Source organism: Azolla caroliniana, unplaced genomic scaffold, assembly GCF_043228905.1.
Source record: "Azolla caroliniana isolate FFs.n. ecotype wild unplaced genomic scaffold, voAzoCaro1.0.p SCAF_3, whole genome shotgun sequence".
In the NCBI taxonomy this organism is placed as follows: domain Eukaryota; kingdom Viridiplantae; phylum Streptophyta; class Polypodiopsida; order Salviniales; family Salviniaceae; genus Azolla; species Azolla caroliniana.
Window position 1 is genome coordinate 10,899,970 of NW_028230438.1, and position 25,604 is coordinate 10,925,573.

The window sequence follows — 25,604 nt, forward strand, 5'->3', positions numbered from 1 at the left end:
AAGCATTTGGAATCATCTACTAAATGAGCAAGTTCTACTAGACTACTTGTTGGGCTGAAAATAATCTTCCATATTGACCATCTCGCCCTCCTCTATAAGGGTACCAAATATAGTGTTTGTTGTTTCTTTGTTGGATATTGATCATGCAAGAGTTTGTGGTTTCAATCTTCGATATGCACAAAAACGTTGAAACCTTCGATATGCACAAAAACGCAGGGTGTGATTGATTGTATGTCGCCTATTACGTGTGGGGTTAGGGAAGGGCAATGGATTGAGGATGACTTATTGGATGCAAACATCCTCTACATCTGTTATGTACACATAACGTTGGTGAGGGTAGGTCACTAATATTCACATTAGTGAAGGGTATGTTCACTAATGTTAAAAAGGGGACTAATGATTGGATAGAAGGAATGATAGATGCATGCACTATCATGATTTGGACAACCAATGAATGGAGAGCCTTTTGGAAAGGCACATCTATTCAAGGGGGCTAGGAAAAGGTATAAATATGAGGCTTAGCTACCCTCATAGGGACATGACGTCGGAAGGTTGTTGTCTTAGACACCAGTGGTGCGGGCTAGGCTTTCGTCTCGACGATCGTGTTTTATCTCTTCCAAGGTATTAGTCATCCTAATATCCGGCGGTATGGGACGTCGGTGGTAGGTTGACTATGTCTAGATCATAGCTCGGGGGTGGTCGGGTGGAACGGGTTCTTCTATCCAATCTATTTTCCTTCTTTTACTTTACTTTGGTCTATTGATTAGTAATAGACTCTTAACAGTGGTATCAGAGCATTTACTAACATTTTTTTTTTTGTTTTGATGTTTTTTGCGTGTGAGTGATAGGGATCTAACAAGGCTCGTCATGCTCTTCACATGATCAAAACAACATTCTTTACCCGGTATTCTTCTTTCTCGATCTCTCTTTTCTTTTCTATGATGCTTTCTTCTTGGTCATATGGAAGTGGTATTACATTTTCTTTTCTTTCTTCTTTCTACCATCATACATTGGTACTCTAATTATGCATCGGGTCGAGCGTGTTTGCACTAAGCACACACGCTCAACTCATGGCCCATTTGCATATTGCGATGTATCTCCCACTCTCCCCTCTCTTGAGCCATCTTTTACGATAATAATTATTCTTGTGCATCAGGTCATTCGTGTTTGCCCTAATTGCACATGCTCACCTCATGGCCTTTTTGCATATGATGTTGAGTATGCCACTCTTCCCTTTATTGAGCCATCACTTGGTTGATTCTATGGGATGTTGTGGTCTTGACGAGGTGTATGTCGCCTACCTATGCCACTCTACTCTCTATTGAGCCATCACTTGGCCGATTCTATGGGATGTTGTGGCCTTAATGAGGTATATGTCGCTTACCTATGCCACTTTACTCTTTATTGAGCCATCAATTGGCCGATTCTAGGGAGATGTGGTGGTCTTGAGGAGGTGTATGTTGACTGCCTTAGGGTTTCATACCTTAAGGCATGATTAATGATTCATACACCTAATTGATTATTATTCTAATTAATTTCTAATTACACAAATTTTCGTTTCACTTTTGTATGATTTTCTAGTAATTGTCATTTACCCACCCACAATTAACTCTCTTTCTTGCCCTTATGTTATGTTCATCTACACTATTTACGTACGTTTAATGGTGTAATGATTCATGTAGACTATTTTTTAATATTGAGTGGGCGTCATGCCGTTTTTTGAACGATTTTTTCCAACGGTTCATCGAGGTTTAACTCATATTATTGAGCCTTAGAACTCGAGTAAAACCACATGAATTCCCCTATTGATGTTTTACTCATAGATTTGAGTTCTACATCTTTGCGCACAACACCAGCACCACTTGTATCAATTTGTGGCTTATGTCACAATTGTGCAAAGTACAAGCACCATATTGGGATGTATATGTGCATACCTCGCACCATCCATTTATTTGTGACATTTTTTTTAGTAGGTAACACATGGGTTTTTTACCGTTGTTTTCGTCACTACTTGATTCTTATGGGTAGTGCCTTATTTTATCGTTTTTGTCATAACATTTGCTTGTTACTCGCAAGACTAGAATATTACTTGTGAGTGCACTTATTTTTTCACGTAATACACTTTCTCGACCATATCAATACATGTTGGGTTGACATTCTAATATAAGGCTAACTAGGAAACTACGTTGATGTTAGAACCATGGTTGAGCCTCGGGGAGCCGCCATGATTATTCAAGATAGAGATCCGAGAAAGATATCTTAGCTATGTTTTCCCCCATGGTTTTTAAAACACCATAGTGTTACCATAGTTATCGGATCTCGAATCACACCTCATATGTCTAGAGGGGTAAAGATGTGAGATGCTTTCTTGGTAAAGTTTTTACAATCAAAATTTCAAGCATTCATTTTGCTTGTGTATTTTCTAAACCTCCTTATTTATATTGCATACCCACAACTTGCATCATGGAACAAGTTTTGAATGTTGTTGGAGCAATCTCTCCGACCAAGACCTCTCAACTCCAATCCGCATCTCGCACACAAGCTGAGATCACTATTGAGCAATTGCTCACTACTACCTTGAATCAATTGGCCGAAATGAGGCAGGCCAATATGGCATTGGAAAAGAAATTCCAAGAATTGACTATTGAGTCCAAGAAAGAAGGTGAGCCTTCTTTCGTAGTAACGTCATTCAAGGGAGATAAGAAAGAAAGAACCAAGGAGGCCATTAGCACTTGGCTTGGTCATTGGGAGTCTCACTTTGAGCTCCATCCCAAGCCCGATGCTGTAAAAATTGGTTACGTCAGTCGTGAGTAAGGTGGCCGAGTTGCTGCTTGGTGGCGCAGCCTAAGGATTGCAAAGAACTTACCCACAACTTGGGAAGGTTTCGTTGATGTTTTTAAGAAACAGTTTTTGCAGCCACCTTCTCAAACTGAACAAGCGCAACACTTGCTCACGTTGTCAAGTAAGCCATTTACTTCTCCCGAGGATTATGTGCATCATGCTCGGGATCCAAAAATCGGGACTTACGGGGTGAGAAATGGTTTGTTGCTTGCTTTTAGAATGGTATTCCTAATGGGGATTACCATTGGATTGTCCATGACAAGGACCCCACAACTTTCGAGGAAGTCGTCAACATTGTACTTCGGTACCATAGGACTTCCAAGAAAGACCACAATAAACCTGAGTTCACCAAAACTCCGAATGTCAAGTTCATTGGGAAACATAAGCAATCTAGTGACCCTCTTGACCGCGACTCCAAGAAACCGAACCTCTTCTGTGCATATTGCAAGAAACAGGGCCACACAAAGGATACATGTCGTTGTCTTGAGAGGAAGTCAATGAACACCCCTCCTCAATACAAATATATGAGTCACACAGGTGAGTCTTTTGATGTTGTTGAAGTTCATACCAACCACTTAAGTTCAAGTGAATGCACTTTTCCTTCACATTTACTTGGACCTAATGATTTACTCCGAGCAGTCGGGTATATCAATGGAACACAAGCACATTTCTTGTTTGATTCTGGTAGTTCTCACAATTTTCTTAATGATCACTTTGTGCAGTAAATGGAACTCCACATAAACGCAAGTGATCATATCTATCAAGTTCACATGGCAAATGGAAGTGTTCAATACATCAGTGGCATTGTTTGTCAGCTGCCAATTCAAATAGATACCTATTTGGAGAAGCTTGACTTTCATGTTATGAAACTACAATCTGCAGATGTCATTTTAGGATACTCTTGGTTTTATAATAAAAACCCTTCTTTGTCCATTGATTGGGTTAATCACTCAATCACATTTGAACTTAATAATTGTAAACATTTTATTCAATGTTCCAAACTTCCTTCTCGTTCACTTGTGTCTTCTAAATCTTTAAGTGAGTATTCAAGTTCATTAATTTATTCGTGTAATTGATCTGCACTTCAATTTTATTATTCTAATATTGACACCACACAATTACCACATTATGCACAACGATTACTCGAATCTATTTTAGACGATTTTCAAGACGTGTTTCCTAACAAATTGCCACTTACTTTACCACCAAAACGTAATGTGGACCATCAAATTGAACTCATTCCTGGTGCTGCTCCTGGGAGCATTCCACCTTACCAACTTAGTCGATTAGAAGAGGATGAGATCACTAAACAACTTAAGGAATACTTGATTATGGGCCACATTAGGTATAGTAAATCACCTTGGGGTGCGCCAGTTCTATTAGTTAAGAAGAAGGTTCATGGTGAATGTGTATCAATTATCGCCGTTTGAATAAAATGACAATTAAAAATGCATATATGTTACCTCGTGCTGATGATTTGATTGATCGTTTGCATGGGGCCCGATATTTTACAAAAATTGACTTACGGACAGGTTATCATCAGATTCGCATTGCCGAGGATGATATTCCTAAAACCGCTTTTCGTACACGCTATGGCCATTATGAGTTTTTAGTCATGCCTTTCAGGTTGACTAATGCTCCAACCACATTCCAACAAGCGATGAATGACATTTTTCGAGATCAACTCAGTGATTTTGTTGTCGTCTTCTTGGATGATATTTTGATATATAGCCGTACCTTGCAAGATCATGTTCAACATGTTCGATTTGTTTTGCAAAAGTTGCGTGACAACTCTTTCTATGCAAAACATTCAAAACGTGATTTTTTTCCAAAAATCTATTGTGTACCTAGGTCATTTAATTACGGGAAATGGTGTTGAAATTGAACCTTCTCGTATTGAAAAGGTTAAACTTTGGCCCATTCCTCGTAATATTCGTGAACTACGATCATTCTTAGGGTTTGTTGGATTTTTACGAAAATTAATTCGTAACCATTCCAAATTGACTATGCCATTAACTGACCTTTTAAAAGGTCATCCACATAAGTCTGTCAAACCAATTGCATGGAATGAACAACTTGACAAATCATGTGAGACACTCAAAGAGCATGTGTGTCAGGCTCCCACTCTTCTATTATCGGACCCTTCTAAGCCTTTCTCAATCGAAACCGATGCTAGTGATTATGTTATTGGTGTCGTTCTTTATCAAGGCGGTCACCCTATTGCTTTTGAAAGTAAGAAGCTTGATGCTGCTCAATCTCGGTATTCGGTTCAAGAGAAAGAGTTGTTTGCAGTAATATCATTTGAGACACTCAAAGAGCATGTGTGTCAGGCTCCCACTCTTCTATTATCGGACCCTTCTAAGCCTTTCTCAATCGAAACCGATGCTAGTGATTATGTTATTGGTGTCGTTCTTTATCAAGGCAGTCACCCTAATGCTTTTGAAGGTAAGAAGCTTGATGTTGCTCAATCTCGGTATTCGGTTCAAGAGAAAGAGTTGTTTGCGGTAATACATGCACTTAAAACATGGGAACGCAAGCATACTCTTAAGGCACAATTTCCTCACTTTATATTGCAAGAGTGCAATCTTTTGAAGTAGGGGAGTATGTTATGTACACATAACGTTGGTGAGGGTAGGTCACTAATATTTACATTAGTGAAGGGTATGTTCACTAATGTTAAAAAGGGGACTAATGATTGGATAGAAGGAATGATAGATGCATGCACTATCATGATTTGGACAACCAATGAATGGAGAGCCTTTTAGAAAGGCACATCTATTCAAGGGGGCTAGGAAAAGGTATAAATATGAGGCTTAGCTACCCTCATAGGGACATGACGTCGGAAGGTTGTTGTCTTAGACACCAGTGGTGCGGGCTAGGCTTTCGTCTCGACGATCGTGTTTTATCTCTTCCAAGGTATTAGTCATCCTAATATCCGGCGGTATGGGACGTCGGTGGTAGGTTGACTATGTCTAGATCATAGCTTGGGGTCGGGTGGAACGGGTTCTTCTATCCAATCTATTTCCCTTCTTTTACTTTACTTTGGTCTATTGATTAGTAATAGACTCTTAACAACATCTTTGTCGTTGATTGATGCTTCAACAATCATTAACAGTGACATGAATCATGGGATCTTGGAAATGGCGTGCCCACTCACGGAGGAAGAGAAGCACGACCTACATATATACATACACACACACATGCACACACATACACACACACACATGCATGCATATACCTAATATACACACACACACACATACATATGTATATGATATACATATACATACATTTATACACACACACATAGACAGACAGACGGACATGTATGTATATATGTATAGTGAGCAAAGCCATGTCAATGTGACGAATGCCAATGCTTGGGGGGAGTAGGTAGCCCTTTAAAGATAAGAAGAGAATTTGAAACAATGAGGGAGAGCGTGTGTTAATGTGAGGGGGTAATGTATGTATGTATGTAAAACAGTAAATCTCCATATGTATACATACATACATACATGATATAAAAAATAACATAAAATCTACATACATACACAGACAGACATCTCTTCTTCTTCTTCTTCTTCTGGAGATATTTTTCCTTTTGCAAGGAGCCATGGAAGCTCTGTCCATAACCAAGCTGCCGTCCCCATATCCATACAGCATCAACCGAACTAGAATGTATGAATGGAAGAATACGTTTACTTGTCTACTCATACCTTTATCGTATCCAAAGAAAGAACCAGAAGAAGCCAGAAGAAGAAGAGAAGCCGCAGACGAAAGAAAAGAAAGAAGAAGAACGGATTCTTTAGGGGTTATTTGCATGGGGTTACATCCTGAGTGGAGACAAGTAGATAATAAGATTCGACGTCTCAATCTTCGAATCGTCGATTTTCGATTACTCAGTAATGACCTTAGAATAGATCGATCAAATCTTTCCTCGAATGATCCAGAAATCAACAAGGTAAAGCTCCTTGAATCAATACAAAAGAAGAGAGAACAGGTGTTGCTAGAGAGAGAAGCTATACAAAAAGAGATGGAACATCTCACGGTTTTCTTCCATAAAGGGGCAGAGCCAGAGTATAGGGACCTTAGAAGGTTCTTCTTGAGCTATCTCTACCACACTACAAGAAACTCCATACCAAATTTAGCAACAAATGAATTTGATGATCTTCTCTTGGGTAGTGTCAACGGGGTTCGTTTTGATTTGCCTGAGTGGGAATCTGTATATTTTGATGCTTTTTTATGTCGGAAAGTTGCAATGGGAAAGAGAATATCAATATCGGCATCAGGTCTTGATACTTCCCCGTTGGCCATTGCTCTTGGTATCATGCGAGCGGGGTCTCAGAAGCATTGTGATGATATTGGTTGTAGGAAAGAAGAGTGTCTTATCCTTAAAGAGGATTATGAAAGGCTCTTTGAAGCTATTTTTCATCGTAAAATTCGAACCCTTATCAATCAGAAAGCAAGGGGTGAAATGTCGATATTATTTGATCGGGTGTTGAAGATACAAAGAAGTACTGGTGGTGTCAAGGTTAGTGCTGTTGTCTTAGAACCACCCTCACTGAGTGTAAATTAGTCTTTTTCTTTGTTCCCATAACAAATTTGTGTGGTATTGGAAATGTGGCTTTGTTATCTCTTCTGCAAGTTTCTCAACTTTATATAATCAAAAGTTTTGTGGTCTTGAGTTGTCTGAAAAGTGTTGTAATCTTTCAAGTTTGGAAGGAAATTCTTGCCTTTGAAGGTTGTATGAATAGTGATACAATCTTTGAAAGTTCTAAGGGAGATGTATGATTTTTAAGGATTACGTTCCTCCAAGGTCTAATGAAAAGTTTTATAATCTTCAAAGGTCTAAAAACCAATTGCTGTTTGTGTCAAGATTTTATGAAAATTGATATGCTATTTGATTTTCATTTAGAAGGTAGTATACCAAATATGATATGGTATGATTCTTTGAAATTTTAATGAAGTTCTATGTTTCCTTTTTAAGTATCTGATTTCAATCATAAATCCAATAAGAGTTTTTAATTGCACTCTTTAAAGTTCCCTTAAGTTTATTAAAAGGATCTTGCAGGTTGTTTAGGCACCTTGGCTCACATTATTCTTGCTCTTTACAGGTGAGTTGAAGCTTGATACATATGGATATTTCGGATGGTCAGTCATGAATACAGGCTTGGGTTCTTGCATATATCGATTTATTGATGGCCTCATGACATCCATACACATGCTTTGCAATGCGATATGATAAGAGGAGCAATCAAGGAAAATGTATATGGGTAGATATATATAGACCTCATGAGCAATGACAGAAAATGTATTTGAAGAAATATAAGTGAACAATTGTGGTGAATATTTTTTGTTACACTCTAGATTTCTCGAGAGGATGTACTTTTTCTTGTCACTTCAGCTTCAAAGTCGTCAAGTGTCCCATTACATCGTCAAATAATTTGATGAAAATTCCATTCATTTTTTATCTTTTGTTAGTGTCAATCTTGCAATATTTCAAATAGTGATGGCGGTTTTACCTTCACTAAAATATTTGTTTTTCTTATCTTGTTTAGCATTGATGTATGTTTCTTGTGCTTGTTGAAGATTGTATCTGTAGCTTTTCTATTTGAATGCAGGTTTCCATTTGTACTCAAGCTATCATTGCAAATAAAAATAAGGTGTCCCAAGAACTCAAATCTCAGCTTAAAGATTGTCTTTGTATAACAAAAGAAACTTTGCATACCAATGATTGATCAAATAATTTTGAAAATTAGAACTAAATTGGACCATAGTATTAAGATAGGTTTACAATTGTTGGCTGTACTATGTGCATATTTAAATGAGAAATTAATTGAAATTTTGCTTTAATAAAATAATTTCATTGATTTAATCAACTGAAAAAGCATAATCTAAGTTGAGAACAAATGATAATTAATCAAGTGGTAATTAATTTTTTTGTAATTTGGTGATTTGCAACAGTAAACCTTGATGCAAACATATGATTGGTTGCCTTTGACAATAGTGGTAGAGGATGAGCTTATTATGTTACTTATAGATGTTTAGGTATCACCTAAAGGATGAGCTTACATGTCACTTATAGACGTCAAGGTATCACCTAAAGGATGAGCTTATATGTCACTTATAGTGTTAAGCTATCACCTAAAGTCTAGGAAAAGAACTTCATCATATGTAAAAAGGTATTGTATGTTGCCAATAGGGCTTTAATATTGTATGCATGAATCATCCCATTACAAGGGTTGTCCCTCCCAAACTATGGGTCAATGGTTCAAAGTACATAATGCCTCACTCCGTTTTCATTCACCATTAGTGAAGCTATGCTCTTAATTATCCACTATTACTTGTAACCATTATTGTGCATTTGCAAGTACAAGTACTTCATCACCTTGTAACTAGGTATTTTATGTTGCCAATAAAGGTTTAATATCATAAGGACGAATCTGTAGACAACACGGAAAAGGACAACAAAGATATGAATCCACCATTGATAGAATAGTTAGCAAATTAGCAAAGTATTAGCTCCCATCACCCCTCTTGCATTCACCATTATTGGAGGTACGCTCTTTATCAAGCATTGTTGCTTGTAAACGTTGTAGTGGGATATTAAATACTTAGTATTAATTGAACTTGTCATCTAATTTGTGTCAACTTATATGTTTTGGTATTTAACTTTGTGTGTAAAGTGCTTCCAACTATTGATAGTAGGAAACTAAGTATTCCATTCTTAACAAGATCCAAATAACATATGTCCTAGCCATATCTTGCTAGCTATGTATTGTTAATCTCTCCTAATTATGAACCAACTCTCCCTTTTGGCTTGCCACTTGTCAAACAAAAGATTATAGTGCTTGACCCCTGGTTGTCTGACAACAAGCATTGGCGACCATGACAACCATGATTAGCCATTGCAACATGATTTCAACAAGGGAGATCAACCATTTATGCACATGTAGTCAAGAAGCTCATTCTTGCATGCTTGCCAAGTTTTTACATAATCAGTCTCCCTTTCACCAATTCCTAGACACCAAGTCTCTCCCTTGCTCAGTCTCCCCATATACTCAACTCTCCAATACAACATATGAAAACTAATGTCCAAGATTCGAGTATACATATGCATGACTTTAACATTATCCTCTCCTCTGCTGCTGACGGTTTGTGTGGATAACGGAGATGAAAATCATGAACTACCTCTAGAGCATTGATCAAGTGATTATTGGATTTCTTGCAAGTAGCATGTGTGAGTGGGTAACCTTTCTGTAAGACAAGGAGATTTACTTCCCATCGTACTATTTTTTGAGTCAAGAATCTCCACCACCTTATACCTGTCCCCGGTTTCGAGCTCCAAAGGAGGCGTCAGGGGTCAATGTCCGAGAATCACCAAGGGATGGTAGTTTTCTAGGAGATAGGTGTGTGTGTGTGTGTGTGTGTGTGTGTGTATGTATGTATGTATGTATGTATGTATGTGTGTGTGTGTGTGCGTGTGTACATTGAGGCATGTACATTGCATTGGTATGTCAAGAATTTGAAATAAGGTGCTAATGACTTTCTATAGTGATGTGACATTGTATATAGGTTGTTGATTTTTAAAAACACATGACAATATACTTATATATTATATAGAAACCTTGTGTGAGGAAGCATATAAAAATGCATATTTTTCTAGGCTCTCATAAATTTGGCTATCTTATGTGGAAAGCTAAAACCAAAATAATTGCAAGTTTGAAGTTGTGAAACACATTTTCAAGTGCAAACATCCACATAAAATCCCAAAGGATGGACATTGTGTTTGAAGCAAATAAAAATTGAACGTCAAAGTCTTAATAAATCATTGAAATATCGGCTATCAAAGTTTTGTTAAAACCCTAAACCGAGAGCAAGTGTACAAATTAAAGCACTTGTATTGAAATTTGGAAGTTCTTGGCCGGGGTTTCAAAGATTGGAGTTCTTTTAAATGAACGAAAAGGAGTAAGGTTGATTTAAGAGTAGTTGAATGGGTGATTTGCATTACAAATGGTTAAGTTTGGGAACTAAAAGTAAACTATCTTTGGTAATAAAATTTGCCAAAGAATGAATACAATAAAATAGCAGTGACTTGAACACAATGCGGGGATAGCTCAGTCGGGAGAGCGTCAGACTGAAGATCTGAAGGTCGCGTGTTCGATCCACGCTCACCGCATAGCAATGTATCTACTGCCTTATAAATTCCTACATTTCTCTCCTCTTTTTAGAGGAAGCAAAAACTATTCATTAATATGCAATATAACAAAGGAAGTAAAAAAGCATCTGCACAGCCGGGGAATCGAACCCCGGTCAGTACCGTGGGAGGGTACTATGATACCACTACACCAGCTGCGCTATGTTGACTATGACCTTTAAGTTTTAAATATGATTCTAAAACTATTTTCTTCTAGAAGGGCATTCTTGGGAAACGGGGAGAAATTACGGCTCGATGCAATCTTGTATTTCCCAATTAAGAATGAGAAGAAATGGAGGCCAGTAGAAATGACATTGGGTCTCTAAAACAGAAAAATAATTCAACCCATCGGTGTGTTCTGATATGGTCACTGGTATTCTTTAGTAAAGAGAACACACATGTTGTTGTGTCTAGCTTGAAGAAGTTTTTTGAGGTTGGTGTATGTGGTAATTGATGGTTGAAAGCATTGTCAAATAGATGTGGATGCTTGACATCGTAGTAAGGCTTGCTTCTCATCCTCAAACTTGCTAGTGTGCATGTCAAGAATATTTCTAGCTACTCATTTCCGAGATTCAAAGATGTAAGTCTTTATGCTAATGTGCATATTTCCTAGCTCATGATGTGTGCCACAACACAACTATGCCAAAGGACACATTGATATAAATAAGGACATGCATAACATTTCTCGATGAGGAGATCTACCTGATGGCAATGGTGCGTGTACAAATTTTTTATGCATACAATCCACATGGAGAGGGCACAAAGAGAAGTTGTGCATTTTTTTTGGGTCTTACCTTTTTGAGGTTTCCTTCAACAAGTTTTCTTAGTTGTTGGTGAACATGTTTACATTTATTCTAAAGCAATCCATATCAATGATTTTTATGAGATTATGGTTGTTATCCTCTTATATCTAAAGACAAGTCTTCTCTTACTAAGGTCACTTTAATACATTAATTTGATAGCCTTAATTATGTTGGTGCATGATGTTAGTGTTTGATGCTAGCACACCAAATGTAGTATTATAGGGTGTTTCCTAGGATGTAGCATTTTGGTTCTCCTTTTAGCCTAGGCACTTATATTGTAGGACTTGCATTTCTTTCTGTAGATTCTCTAGGATCTAAGAGTTGAATGCCTTTTTTTACTAGGTTTTCTTGAATCCCCTCATTCTACTATGGTTAATATACTAATAGTACCACCAATTGTAGTAGATGATCTACAACTCCGTTGACAAAAGACAACAATACCTTGGGAATGACCAAAGAACTAGTACATATTCTCATCACATGACTAAGTAAGCTTATTGTTGGCGATTGTGTCCTCCAAATAAAAACTTCTTTTCGGTCCTTTAAGTTGATGGCTTGAAGGAACATCAACCCTATGTGTTTGATTGATCCCTTATTTCAAGCAAGTTATAGAACTTGAAGAGAATATCAAGTATCATCAAGTTCTTATGAATAGATTTGGTCCAAATAATGAATTCATGTCACGCCACCTTGGTGGTATCATTGCTACTATGTGCATTGAGCACGGAATACTTGCAGCCCATTTAAGAGACCTAACATTCTTGAAGCTCTTGGATCTTGTTCTATTGACTATAACTACCCACTTGACCAAATCTTGAACACCTTGGAGATTTCTCCTTATAACATTTTCGCGTTACAAGTGTGTTGATAATAGGTCAGATTACAATAATTGTTCATGGATTACAAGCACTTTGTTTGTTGGCAATGACTCATGCTTTTCTTATGCATGAAAATATATCATGTATTGAAGCTCTCTATTATTAAAGTGATTAAGTGTTTACCCTTAATTGTTGATGAGATAAATCAAACACCCATGTTACCATCTAAGAACACCTTGGTCTCCACCCATTCAATGTAGTACTTGATGATGATGACAATATTAATAGGTCATGGCATGGTAGGTTCTTGAGTGAAAGGGCTAACAAAGTTGAAGCCCTAATTTTGTAAGGGTTCTAATGAGAGGATGATGGTTTAAAGCAATTGAGCCTTTGCTATTGGGTTCAGTAATTGTTGGTGCTTCTTGCATGTGTGTTGATATATGTGCTAATTTCTTTTTTGCATTGTGGGCCACTAGACCATTAGACGTCACTCTACCATATATTTTGGATTGTGCCTTAGTTGGCATAATGACCACATGAGAACATGGCCCTAAAGCATGTAGTCTTTCTTGTGGTGGAAGATGTCGTGGTACTAGATGCCATCCATCCTCTTATTATACAAGGTGTCATCATCCTTTGTGAACCTAGTGATCAGTAAATAGATTTCCAAGAACTAATGTTTCCCAGATCCATCGGTCCAAGGTTTCATGATGACATCTGTTACAAATATGTAGAGTAAGACAATGTGGTTACATGGATAAGCTTGGACATGTGGTTGGGTATCATTTCAAATCCCACGCATGCACACTTGGGTTGGTTTGGTTTGAGAATCTAAACTCAAACTATTTCAAACCAAATTGCTAATTTATTATGAAGCTCAAACAAATTGAACTAAACTGTGAAACCTTTCAACTTGAATTGTTTAAATTCAAACTATTCAAACCTATTCGATGAAGGCTCAAACCAAACCAGACGACATTCCTGAGCCCCCAAGCCAAATCAAATTGTTTACAAGTTTCCAAACTTGAACCAAACCAAATCGAAGTGACTAAACAAGTTAAGCTGTTAAGGTACAATTTCGTCCGCCCGAACAATTGTCAATTCCTATTAGCATAACATGGGGAGGCGCTCCATACCATTACTTTTGCTTTTGTGACCATGTGAGTCTCGCAAAGATTCCTTCCTTTCGGTAACACTTTGAGCATTTTAGTGCCTAATGTAGCGACCCACTTCTCGTTCTTCCAATGAATTCAGTGAGCTGCACATATCTCTTTTTGGTTTTTGTTTTGGTAACTAGGATCTATGTATGTATCAGTATGTATGTATCCATCCATCCATCTATCTATCTATCTCTACCTTTTGAAATAAGAGCCACCTTCTTCACCTTTTACGCTTACGCTTTCGCTTTCGCTTTCAATTGGACCCTTCATTGTGTGGGTGGGAAGGATGTTGCCATCAGAGAGCTTCATGACCTTGCACAGCTCCCCTGTTCCACATCATGCTTTCTTCGTAGATTCTCAAGCAAGGTATGTATGTATGTATGTATGTATATGCTGCCTTTATATCCAGAGAGAGAGAGAGAGAGACAGCGCTGATGATAACTCAAATGTTTTTTTTTTTTAAAACTGGTGTAAGATCATTGAAATTGGAAAAGGATGGGGTCGAATACTGTGTAGAATTGATGCTAGTACCTTTTAAAAGACTGTACTGATTAGTATTTTCTACTGTGAACAATTCTCTCTCTCTCTCCCATATTTTCCTCAGAATTCACATAAATGATTTATAGTGTTTGCGATAGAGTATGTTGGGTCATATATTGTATCTTTTACATTCAGATACTAGGACCTAGGTTTCAGTGTAAAATACTGATAATAGCCAAGAAAAAAACTATATGTGACTAGGATTTTGGTATGTATGGACAATGTGAAGAACACTAGAAATGCGAGTTTGATGCATAGCTTTTAAGTTTTATGAGTCACTACAACTTCGTAGAACTTATACCATTTAACGCATTGATAATCCAATCATTTTGCACTTGTGTTGGGCACTCGAAGTCTGAAAATTGCATGTGTACTTAGTTTTCATGTTTGTACACAGCTTTTGATTTTTTTTTTCTCTGCCTTTTCTTCTTTAATTTCCTCTCTTTTATTTTTATGCATGGGTAAATAGGTTAGGTCATCAATATATATATATATATATATATATATATATATATATATTACGAGTGCAACTGACACAATGTTGTGTCTGTTTATTTGGGAGTCACATTTCTCCTTGAAAGGATAATTTGCATATAAACTCTCTCGAGGCTGTGCAGCTTTAGGGGGCACTTAAAGACATTGTGCGTTTATACAACTACAAGAACTGTATGCCAGATGACAGTTGTACAATAGATCAGTCACATCCTCTGTCTTGTATGGAACAGAATGGAGACAAAGTCCACACTATGAAGAAGATTCGAGATACATGAAAACGCCACTAGCTACGATAGTGATATCCATGATAAGCAGCAAGCTGTCAGTGCCACGTGAGGTAATTAGAGATGAATTAGGATATAATCTCTTTTATTGCTGTGATTTGTATTCAACAAATCTGGGAATCCCCTAGGTGAAACTATGGAAATATGGAATTACCCTTACTATCATGTAGGTTTTCTTTTTCAAAATTGTGCTTTTAGCCCCAAAAGGAAATGCTTTCATCTTTCAATCCTGCAAACTTCATTTTTCCAAAAGCCATTCTTCAAGAAAAGGTTGAGATCGCTTGAAGCTTTTCAAATTCTAAATGGGAATTAAGTAGTTGGATTGCTACAAAACAATCTTTGTGATCAAATGCTGTACACAAGATTTGGCTTCTTTACTTTTTACTTTGTCTCTCTCAGAATGTATGACGTGCAAATTATTCTGCTCTTAATGCATTTCCATTGTATATTATCTGTAAATATTGACCTTAGGATAGCCTAGTGGATATGTTTTGGGTACACTGTCATTAATGTACACGCAATCCGGTTTGATCCATCTTTTGTCATATACAAGATCTTCAACTATTTGCATAGTCATTTATGTCTCAATGTGTATAGACAGGCAATAAATGTATGAAATTGTCATTTATGTTTTAAGGGAGGCAATATATTCATGCTTCAACATGTCATGCATTTTGTCCTTCAAGTATCTCATGGATGCTTTATAGCTTCTCCATATATTCTGATTGTAGCATACGCATAAGAACATCTTCATTAAGTGCAGTGCTCTGATTCACGTTAAATGCAAAGTAAGATTATATCCATTCCCAATTTTCCAGGCCACAATGTGATATTTACAGGACTGTTGGAGATGTGTGTATGTTAGAACAAGCTCAACCTTTACTCTCATTATTTGAAGAGAACCATTGGTCAATAGAGGTACTTCCAGAAAAAGAGCACCTTAGAAAAATAGTAACCTTTGATGACTGGAACTTTGGCCTTCCACAATGCAATGAAGCTTACTCTGTTGTTTGTGAAAATGGTCTTGAATCTGATAACGTTGTAGCAAACTGCTTCATCACGAAGTTCTCTAAAACTGGGGATTTGCTAAACGCTATCAAAGTATTTTCCAAGTTGTCTCATCCAGATGTTTTCTCCTGGTATGGTTTACTGAATGCATTTTTGGACAATGGGAAACAAAATGATGTTATCACTACATATTATGAGATGTATCAATCTGGTATCCCATTGGATGGTCATGTCTTTAGGGTGGTTCTAAAGGCTTGTGCTAATGCTAATGCACTTAATGATGGAAGGATTATTCATGTTCACATGGTTGAATGCGGCATAGATTCCAATATTTATGCTGGTAGTACACTAGTTGACATGTATGTGAAATGTGGTAACATGGAAGATGCAAGATGTGTATTTGAAGATTTGCCTGACCATGATTTAGTAACGTGGTCTACATTGTTAGCAGGCTATGCACGACATGGCTGTGGCCAAGAAGGTCTTGAACTGTTTTATGAGATGCTAGAAGAAGGGATTACACCAAATGAAATCACATGTATAAGTGTCCTTAAAGCTTGTTCAAGCATACCGTCATTAAGCCAAGGTCGGCTTACTCATGCCTATATAGTTTGTAGTGGATTTGAAGCAAATATATACCTTGTTAACACCCTCATTGACATGTATGCTTCATGTGGATCATTCAATGATGCGAGAAGTGTATTTGCAAGAGTACAATCAAAAGATTTAGGGACATGGAATGTGATGATTGGGGCATGTGCACAATATGGTTGTGTAAAGGAGGCACTCCATCTCTTTTATCATATGCAAGACCAAGGCCCAAATCCAGGTCTAGTGACATTTGTGAATGTCCTCAAAGCATGTGCTGACTTTGCAGTGTTAAATGAAGCGATGTGTATTCATGCCAATGCAATAAAGCATGGCTTTGATTCAGACATTTATATCGGAAGCACGTTGGTCAGTATGTATGCCAAGTGTGAATCCATTCATGATGCACGCGCAGTGTTTGATAAACTAACAAATCGAAATGTTGTAACATGGGCGGTTATTATTTCTGGATATGCCGAATGTGGTCTTGGTATGGAAGCTTTCATGTTGTTAGAGCAGCTGAAAGAGGTGGGTGTAATTGTCGATCAAGGTGTTATGATAAGCCTTGTCAAAGCATGCACTAACACGAAGATGCTAATTCAGGGTTATATTGCTCATGCCCTTGCCCTTGAATATAATCTTGAATATGATGTGATTGTTGGAAATGGTCTTATTACCATGTATATGACTTGCAGTAGCATAATGGATGCATCTTTGCTATTCAACCGCTTGCCAATGAGAAATACAATGACATGGAATGCACTTATTTCAGGCTTAACACTACCTTCTGATGAGCATGCTCAAAATGCCCACAAAGCTTTAACTATTTTCCATGAGATGCTTGGAGCATCTATTGGACCAGACATTGTCACATTCATTAGCATTCTGAAAGTTTGCTCCATTTCGTCAGCATTAAACAATGGAAACCTCATTCATGCTCTTGCTCTTGAAAGTGATTTACAATCAAACATATTGGTTAGTAATGCCCTCATAAACATGTACATTAAATGTGGTGACCTTGACCAAGCTTGCTTAGTGTTTAACAAGCTCTCCATGCATGATACTGTCACATTGAATGTGATGATAGAAGGCTTCGGTAAGAGTGGATATGCAAAACAGGCTCTGCTCCTTTTTGAGAAAATGCAAGATGATGATATATTTGTAGATGAAGTAACATTTATATCTCTTCTTTCAGCATGTAGTCACGCTGGGCTAGTGAAGGAAGGATGCTACTACTTCAAGTTAATGAAATGGGTTTACGGCATTTTCCCAAATGTTGACCATTGCAATTTAATGGTTGATCTAATGGGACGAGATGGATTTCTTCTGGAGGCCGAAGATTTTCTTCATACAATGCCGCATCAGACGGATGTTGCCGGATGGATGTCTTTGCTTACACATTGTAGAACCTATGTTGATGTTGAGCTTGGCTTACAATGCTTTGGCAATGTAAATGCATTGGATCCTCAAAATGCCTCTAGTTATGTGTTAATGTCAAGCATTTACTCTAGGTCTGGGATGTGGATTGATGCTGAAAGGTTGGAAAATCTTAGAAGAAGAACAGATGGTGCTATTAAGAAACCTGCGAAAGCCTGTATCGAGATTGGCAATAAGATACATGAATTTATTGTTGGAGATACTTGTCACCCAGAGATTAATGATGTACATGAAAAGCTAAAGCATCTTATTCCACTTATGAAAACTGCGGGATATGAACCAAACTTGGATGTGATGCATCATTCGATTTCAGATAGAGAGAGGGAAACTGCGTTATGTGGGCATTCAGAGAAATTGGCCATTGCATTTGGACTTCTTAACACATGCAAAGGTATGTCAATACGTGTGTCAAAGAACCTTCGAGTTTGTTCTGATTGTCATGCAGCGGCAAAAGTTATATCGAAAATCGAGAAACGTGAGATATTCATTATAGATACATATCACATACACCGCTTCTTTGGAGGGGATTGCTCATGTAGGGACTTCTTTTAATGGTGGTAAAGTTCATGAGACAAACATGAGATTCGATTAACCATTTACATTCAAACCCTTAACTATTGGGCAAAGACTGTTAATAAATCACATTTGCTGTTTATATATGCGGTTGCATGCAATCGATTTGGTAACTCATCTTCTCCTAGTCAAGCGATGAATACAAGCACGAGACTGAATTAAGCCCTCTTCTCCTAGTGAATAGCTCTAACCACTAAGCTACATGTTAGATCATGTGGCTCAAGCTCTTCAAAGATTGGGATGTTGAGGTCAAAGAGTTTACTCTATTTGGAGATAACATATCAAGCATTCATCTTCCAACACATAGAGATCCATTATCACTTTAAGAGATTTTAGCAAAGGAAGTGAACAACAAATACATCAACACAAAGGATGAACTGGCATATACGACGACCAAGTTTATGAATGCAAACAAATTTGGAGAAGGTCAAGATCAACGTCAATCTTAAGGAGATTTACAAAGACTAGCAGTTGAGCGTGATGCGGAGTGTTAGAAATCTAGCAAACTCAATTGTGTGAACCATTACTTAAGCCAAAAGCCACATCACTATACTTTTTGGTGTTAGTATACAACTATTTTTCCTCAACTTTTTAAACGAAAGACTTCCACACCAACGTTTTGGAGCATTATATACGCAAATAATTGGAGAGTAGTATTATCCTCTCTCAGTTTTTGAGTATTTGGAGTCTCTCATTGGAAGTGCATATGCTAGGTCTACTAAGCTCACCCTCTTGGCGTAAGCAACTACTTGATAGAATTGCTTATGAATGGTGAATGTTGATCACCTAAATCTCTTTATGTAATTGTGTGTTTCATACACAAGATAACTCATCTTGTTCCTGTTCTTGAAAGTCTTTTTTTTGTATAATGTTAGTTTAAAGTGTTAATTATCCTTTATAGTATATTCCGATTGAAAACTCTATGATCTTGTTTTTGCATATTCATAAGTATATGTGTTTGAAGCACACACATAGATGCGAGTTGCCTATTTTCGGCAGTTTCTAGTTTGTCTTGTGTGTTCACCACATTTAGTGAGTTATAGGTTGTTGGAAACCTTGGAAACTCCATTTTGTAGAGTGCAAAATATCAAAGGTTCAACGCCTTTTTCCAAAGAGCTATTGAAGTTTTGGTAAAATGTTGTAGCTGATCAATTGGTTAGAGGAAGGGTCCATTCTTGTGTTGTACGTAGGACTGGATATATTTTTCCATCACTCATATCACTACCCTGTCGATGTAGACTCTTATGAATGTAGAGAGACGGGTTCAATTGTAGAGGGTTATCCAGACAACTCGATGATGAAGTAGTAATTTGGGTACATCCATAAACCAATATAAGCTGGCAAGCGCAAGACTAAACGGAAATTGTTTGATAATTCTATAATTGAACGAAGGTGAGCACTAGATGTGGATTGAGAAGATTTTGTCCATGGTTCACAACTCTACATTTCCAAGTCCTCCTCCCATTCTATCCGATTGACAAAGATGTATTAGAGATTGAAGAGGAAGGACTTGGATGTACAATTGGATGATCCATAAACTTGATAATGTAGACAATATGTGGCAAAGTTTCGTTTTTTTTTTTGTATTAATGAGTAAACATATGAAATGTATTTTGCGGATGGCAAATTGAAAAGTGAAGAGGTTTTACATTCTTTTAAAAAAGAAGAAGTCTCAATAATGCACAAAAAAAAAGCATGAGTACACACTCATCCAATTCAAATTCATATATTTCTAGGGTAGGTGGTACATGTAAGTAACATTAAGTTATATACGTGATTGAATAGGTAATACTACAATCACATGCATCATTTTGTCCATATGAATGGAGAATATATACAATTTTTTAACGCTTGCTTATAGGGTCATGGGCATACATTTTTAGGAAAGAGACTGAAAGGAGGTTTTAACAAGGGTAAATAGGAACAATTGATTGATTTAAAAGTTGGAGGGTTCAATTCGAGAAGATGTCTTAATTTTTCACTGCTGACATACCCCAACATAAACTCCACCTCTGAACAAAAAGGAATGCATATCAAGCCTACAAATGGCTCTAAAAACTTATGTATACCATTCATTGTTGACACATTATGTAGTTCTTGAATTTGTTCAACTTACCGAGTAATGTTTGTGTGTAGCTGGCTTCAAAGTTTTATATGAATGATTATGCTACATTAAATTCATTGTGTTCAGTTAGAATTGAATGATGTTATAAAAAACACATCATTTTTTAATTAATATGAAATTAAACATCATGCGCGCAAGCACAATCTAAAATCATTTTGAGTATCATATATATCAGAGACTTTAGATGGAGTTACCTTAAATAATAAATACCTTTAAGGCTGAAACCAATAATGACTGATCTGAATACAACAAAGATTATTGGCTTTGAATCGTTGTATTCACAATCATATGTTAATCTATTATAAGTCCCAGATGGAGTACCTAGTACCTACCATTTTCAAATTCCATATACATAATAATATATGAAACAGTTAATATGGAGCTTATATTCTATGGAGTGAAGGATCCAACATAAATAAATGCTCTTTAAGATGGAGTTGTAAGCACATGTAGGAGAAAATCTTGCCTATATGTGTTCCCCATCTCCATCTGATGAAAACGGTTTGTTTTCCCTGTTGAATATGTATGTATGAGTGATTCACTTTGGCTCATGTACTTTGTTTGGGGTATTCATGTAAACAGCACATGTACTATGTATGTATGTGTGTGTGTGTGTGTGTATGTATGTATGTATGTATGTATGTATGTATGCATGTATGAGCTAGCCATGTAACAGCACATACTTTGGACAATTCAAACACAGACATACATTATATTATACACTATTCCAAATGCAGTAGTATATCTGAAGAAGAAACGTGGTGTTGAGTGAGTAAGGTTAGAGATTGATTACGTTATTGGTTCGCCAGGCAGGGGGTTTTGGAAGAGGGCTTATCCTCTCCACTTCTTCATCATCTTCATCATCATCATCATCATCATCATCATCATCATCATCATCGTGCTGCTGCTGCTGCTGCTGCTGCTGTGTTTGCTCTGCTTTTATATTTCGTAGATAGTTGGCAAGAGCATCGGGATCATTGAGATTGACGATTCCTTGATGATTCATGCTCTTATCGGCACGCATGTTCTCGAAAACCATTGTAAATGTTGGATTGCTTGCATCCCATTCCCCAAATTTGGGCGTTCGCCTTGTCATCTGAGCACACAAAAAATGGACATAATTATACACCATATATATATATATATATATGTACGTAATGCTATGATGTTCTATTTTTCTATAAAACACGTTTACGTTTGTTTGCCCATGGATTTACAGAAATGTCTGCCCGTTGATCTTTCACTGCAGATAACAGAAAAACCAACATGTGTATTTAGAAGAGGTTCGTTCTTCAGAATCATTCATCTGAAGCCCACAACCAACGACCTAAACCTAAACCTAAACCTAAACCTAAACCTAAACCTAGAGATTGATTGATTGATTGGTGGTGTCACGGGTTTTGTATTGAGTGAGGTGAGGCAACGCGCGAACTGGGATCCTGCTTCCTTCTATGGTAATCTTGTGTGTGGAATCTGGATCACTTAGAATCTTTTTTTTTTTTTTTCTGGGGGGGACCATGACTGGCTAATTCATTATTTATTATTATTGGCCGAAAGTGCAGTCTGAAATACATACAAAGACAATCAATCACCAAACAGAAAGACAGGGAGGAGGGGAAAGGGAATGGACTTAAGTAGTATGTATGTATGTATGTATGTATACGCGCTCATTATAATAAAATACAATGATATATTGATCAATGTCTACTAATATGACCTCCGGAGTGTGTGTTAATGAAGAATCGAATTAATATACACGTATGTTGCCAATGCCCAATTGATTTACTATGAAAAAGGACGAGTTTTTGGTGGAATGGTTGAATGGCATGCCATACTCACTCACTCACCGGGATTAATGCCTTCTCCATCACCCGTGCGGCCATTATGATGATGCCTCCAAGGGTCTCCACCTAAACCACACAACAAAACGCCCTCTCCGAAGCTCTCTTTCTTTCTCTCTCTCTCTCTCTCTCTTGCTCATATATGTACATGTACATATATGTGTGTGTGTGTGTACATGTAACAACTAAATATATATGACTTTTCTAAGATAGAATAAGTTGAAAATTAGTGTACATATGTATTTGTATGTGGACACTAATTTTCAAGGTATCCACTTCCTCTCTCTCTCTCTCTCTCTCTCTCTCTCTACTCATTCATTGGTAAAGTTCTTGAAGATCAACAGTCGCTACTCACTTTCACATGTGTTACACGTGTATTACATGAAGTGTAATATTTTTGGTTTGATAGGTCATATTTGACCTCTGAAGACGATAATAGAATCTATCTACCTAATCTATCTCTCACTCTCTCTCGCTATGTGTGTGTGTGTGTGTCTCTCTCTCTCTCTCTCTCTATTTGTAATCATTTCATGGAAGTGGGTACCTTTCTTTGTCTCTTTACTCATACCAACACCAACCTTGACCTACCACGCACACATTCTCAGTTTGTCTCCAAATATAATGTGTTGTCAATAATTGCAAGAAATTTATTAGGGAGAGGAGGGATATATTCCACTCATCTTACCCTGATAATTCTCTTCATCTCTACCACCATTTACGAGAATATCTTTCGTCCCACTCCCTCTATCGAAGCTTTTCTTATAATGTCAACATTGGATTTACAACGACAATGTATGCTTTAACAAATCACGTATAGGACAATGAAAAGAGAAAAATATGTGGATAACATGGGCACTGAAGGCTTCTAACTACATAAGGAGAGCACATCCATCACAAAAGAGAAAAGATACAAGATAAGAAAAGTAAAGTTACAAACATAAATTTACGAATTGAGACTTGTAAACAATAAATATTGATACACCCATAAATAAAAGGTTGTTAATAAAATTGATAGGTTTAGAAGCCTTGTTCCAAAGACAAATATTGCGAAACTTTTGGATACGAGCCACATGTATGTCATCCCTATAAATGTCATTTAATAGGCACTTTCGGTCCATAGTAAAAAACTCTTTCTCCTAGAGATTCTAGAATTTCTCTAAAGCACTACAAAATTTGGCACTTCAAAGTGCTTGAATTGTTTATTGACTTGCTAATAATGTTAGACTTTCCATCACTTTTTAAGTAACATTAGAGTTTTTGTTTCTTAACATTGCAAAAGTGCCATAATTTCCAACACGGTTAACTAAAAGCATTGGAGCTAAAGTTTTCGACATTGCTAAATACGTATACTCCTAACTTGCATTCATGCTAAGCATGCATTTTTAATGGAAACAAAGTTGTGTTGGTGATTTCTCATCGTTATCAAGCTCTTGAAAGTGTTAAAGTCTATGTTGATGTAGAGACTTCTACTCATGGAAGAGATGATTCGTTAGAACATTAATGCATCCAGTATGTCCTCTAGTGCTTCTTTATATGCTAGAGGGAACTCACAACAAAGGCAAATAACATAACATAAGGCCGTGGTAATTCATGTAATAAGGATAGTGAATGCCATCATTGGAGCAAGTTGGATCACTTTAAACCTGACTTATACAAATGGCAGAAAGAGAAAGGCAAGGGCAAGAAGGCAAATGGTAGCAAAGAAGAGATGAAAGAGGGTCAACTTAAGAAGAGTAGAGTTAAAATTGAAGAACTAAATGTAATCACTTGTGACAGTGTTACGGGCATGACCATATAATATCCCGTGGTAAGCAGTTATCGTTAGCGGTTCGGTTTAGGTTTAGCCGGTTTGGCCTGGATAAGGCCAAACCGGTTAAGCTTAAACCGTTTTGGGGTTCTCAAACATGAATTAAACCGATCCCTAAACAGGTTTGGGAAATGGCTTAAAAACCCGTTTGTCAAACGGTTTGGAAACCTTCCCCCCCCCCCCCCCCCCCTCTCTCTCTCTTTCGATCCACTATGTACTATACAAGCTCCCTCCCTCCCTCCCTCTCTCTCTCTCTCCTCTATGTAGTCTCCCTCTCTTCCTCTCTTCCTCTCTCCTCTATGTAGTCTCCCTCTCTTTCTCTCTTCCTCTCTCCTCTATGTGGTCTCCCTCCTTCTCTCTCTCTCTCGCTCTCTCTCTCTCCTCTGTGTAGTCTTCCTCTCTTTCTTTCTCCCTCTCTCCTTTGTGTAGTCTCCCTCTCCCTCTCTCCCTCTCTCTCTCTTTTTTTTTCCGTAAATTATGGCTTTCATTACGAAAGAAAAAACACCACCATGACTAACTTACAACAAACTATAGAACCCCTTCTATCTAGGGATCTAAAGAAAACTACGACACCAAACTCAATGCCACCCTACACACCAATTCAAATGGCGAATATGATGATATGTGACCTGGCAGAGTTCTCTCTTTTCCTGGTTGAGATTTCATGACTTCTCTAGCATTGTCAATTGCCACAAAAGAAGTCCTTTTAACTTTAGAACATATTTTCTCACCCCCATTTGCAAATAAAAAATGAAGGCATTCTGCATATTCCAATTGAACCATAGCCCCCAATACCTCAAGAACTCAAAAATAATTTAAGAATGAGGCATTGGTTCATTGTTCTCCATATGTGCAAAAACCAAATTGAAGGAAGATAGACGTACTCCAGTTAGAGACATCCACACTAAATTGATACACCTCCAAACCATCCTTGCCATCGGGCAGGAAATAAATCGATACCTATTATGTTCCAATTCTACCGAACAAAAGAAACACAATCCTTTAGTAATGTTTCTTTTTTTTAATGCATCCCCCAATGGTAAAGCTCCAATCATAACTCTCCAAACAAATACCTTGGTTCTTAGCA

General features: G+C 37.3%; 3 protein-coding genes and 2 non-coding genes across 8 annotated transcripts; 3 read left to right on the plus strand and 2 right to left on the minus strand.

Annotated features, from left to right (window-relative positions):
• Positions 1–6,411: 6,411 nt before the first annotated feature.
• LOC147866234 (uncharacterized) lies at positions 6,412–8,313 on the plus strand. The gene is made up of 2 exons (XM_087316604.1): positions 6,412–7,372; positions 7,956–8,313. The coding sequence occupies exons 1-2, from the start codon at positions 6,455–6,457 to the stop codon at positions 7,962–7,964; spliced, it is 927 nt and encodes a 308-aa protein (XP_087172730.1). The 5' UTR covers positions 6,412–6,454; the 3' UTR covers positions 7,965–8,313.
• Positions 8,314–10,947: 2,634 nt separating this feature from the next.
• Positions 10,948–11,020, plus strand: TRNAF-GAA (transfer RNA phenylalanine (anticodon GAA)). Its single transcript has one exon. It is a non-coding gene; the product is annotated as a tRNA-Phe (tRNA).
• Positions 11,021–11,128: 108 nt separating this feature from the next.
• TRNAG-CCC (transfer RNA glycine (anticodon CCC)) lies at positions 11,129–11,199 on the minus strand. Its single transcript has one exon. It is a non-coding gene; the product is annotated as a tRNA-Gly (tRNA).
• Positions 11,200–14,069: 2,870 nt separating this feature from the next.
• On the plus strand, positions 14,070–19,093 carry LOC147866237 (pentatricopeptide repeat-containing protein At1g11290, chloroplastic-like). 2 transcript variants are annotated; one of them, XM_087316608.1, is made up of 2 exons: positions 14,070–14,185; positions 15,957–19,093. In XM_087316608.1, the coding sequence occupies exons 1-2, from the start codon at positions 14,106–14,108 to the stop codon at positions 18,721–18,723; spliced, it is 2,847 nt and encodes a 948-aa protein (XP_087172734.1). In that variant the 5' UTR covers positions 14,070–14,105; the 3' UTR covers positions 18,724–19,093. The 2 variants fall into 2 exon arrangements, with proteins under 2 accessions (XP_087172734.1, XP_087172735.1); XM_087316609.1 differs by having other exon boundaries at positions 14,090–14,185; positions 15,736–19,093.
• Positions 19,094–20,404: 1,311 nt separating this feature from the next.
• LOC147866238 (uncharacterized) lies at positions 20,405–22,821 on the minus strand. Of its 3 annotated transcripts, none has more exons than XM_087316606.1 (4): positions 22,717–22,821; positions 21,663–21,965; positions 20,861–20,911; positions 20,405–20,756 (listed from the first exon to the last, which is right to left on the minus strand). In XM_087316606.1, exons 1-4 carry the CDS (start codon positions 22,750–22,752, stop codon positions 20,715–20,717), a joined length of 432 nt encoding a protein of 143 aa, XP_087172732.1. In that variant the 5' UTR covers positions 22,753–22,821; the 3' UTR covers positions 20,405–20,714. The 3 variants fall into 3 exon arrangements, with proteins under 3 accessions (XP_087172732.1, XP_087172731.1, XP_087172733.1); XM_087316605.1 differs by lacking the exon at positions 22,717–22,821 and adding an exon at positions 22,087–22,288; XM_087316607.1 differs by lacking the exon at positions 22,717–22,821 and adding an exon at positions 22,065–22,288.
• Positions 22,822–25,604: the final 2,783 nt, after the last annotated feature.

Excerpts from the sequence above, each read along its gene's own strand:
- LOC147866237 (XM_087316608.1), top strand. The coding sequence starts at position 14,106 with ATGTTGCCATCAGAGAGCTTCATGACCTTGCACAGCTCCCCTGTTCCA. Across the intron at positions 14,186-15,956 it reads TTCGTAGATTCTCAAGCAAG|GCCACAATGTGATATTTACA; the intron begins GTATGTATGTAT and ends CCAATTTTCCAG.
- LOC147866238 (XM_087316605.1), bottom strand. The coding sequence starts at position 22,137 with ATGTTGGTTTTTCTGTTATCTGCAGTGAAAGATCAACGGGCAGACATT. Across the intron at positions 21,966-22,086 it reads ATCAACGGGCAGACATTTCT|ATGACAAGGCGAACGCCCAA; the intron begins GTAAATCCATGG and ends TTGTGTGCTCAG. Across the intron at positions 20,912-21,662 it reads CTGCCTGGCGAACCAATAAC|CATAATCATTCATATAAAAC; the intron begins GTAATCAATCTC and ends AATTTAATGTAG.
- LOC147866234 (XM_087316604.1), top strand. The coding sequence starts at position 6,455 with ATGGAAGCTCTGTCCATAACCAAGCTGCCGTCCCCATATCCATACAGC.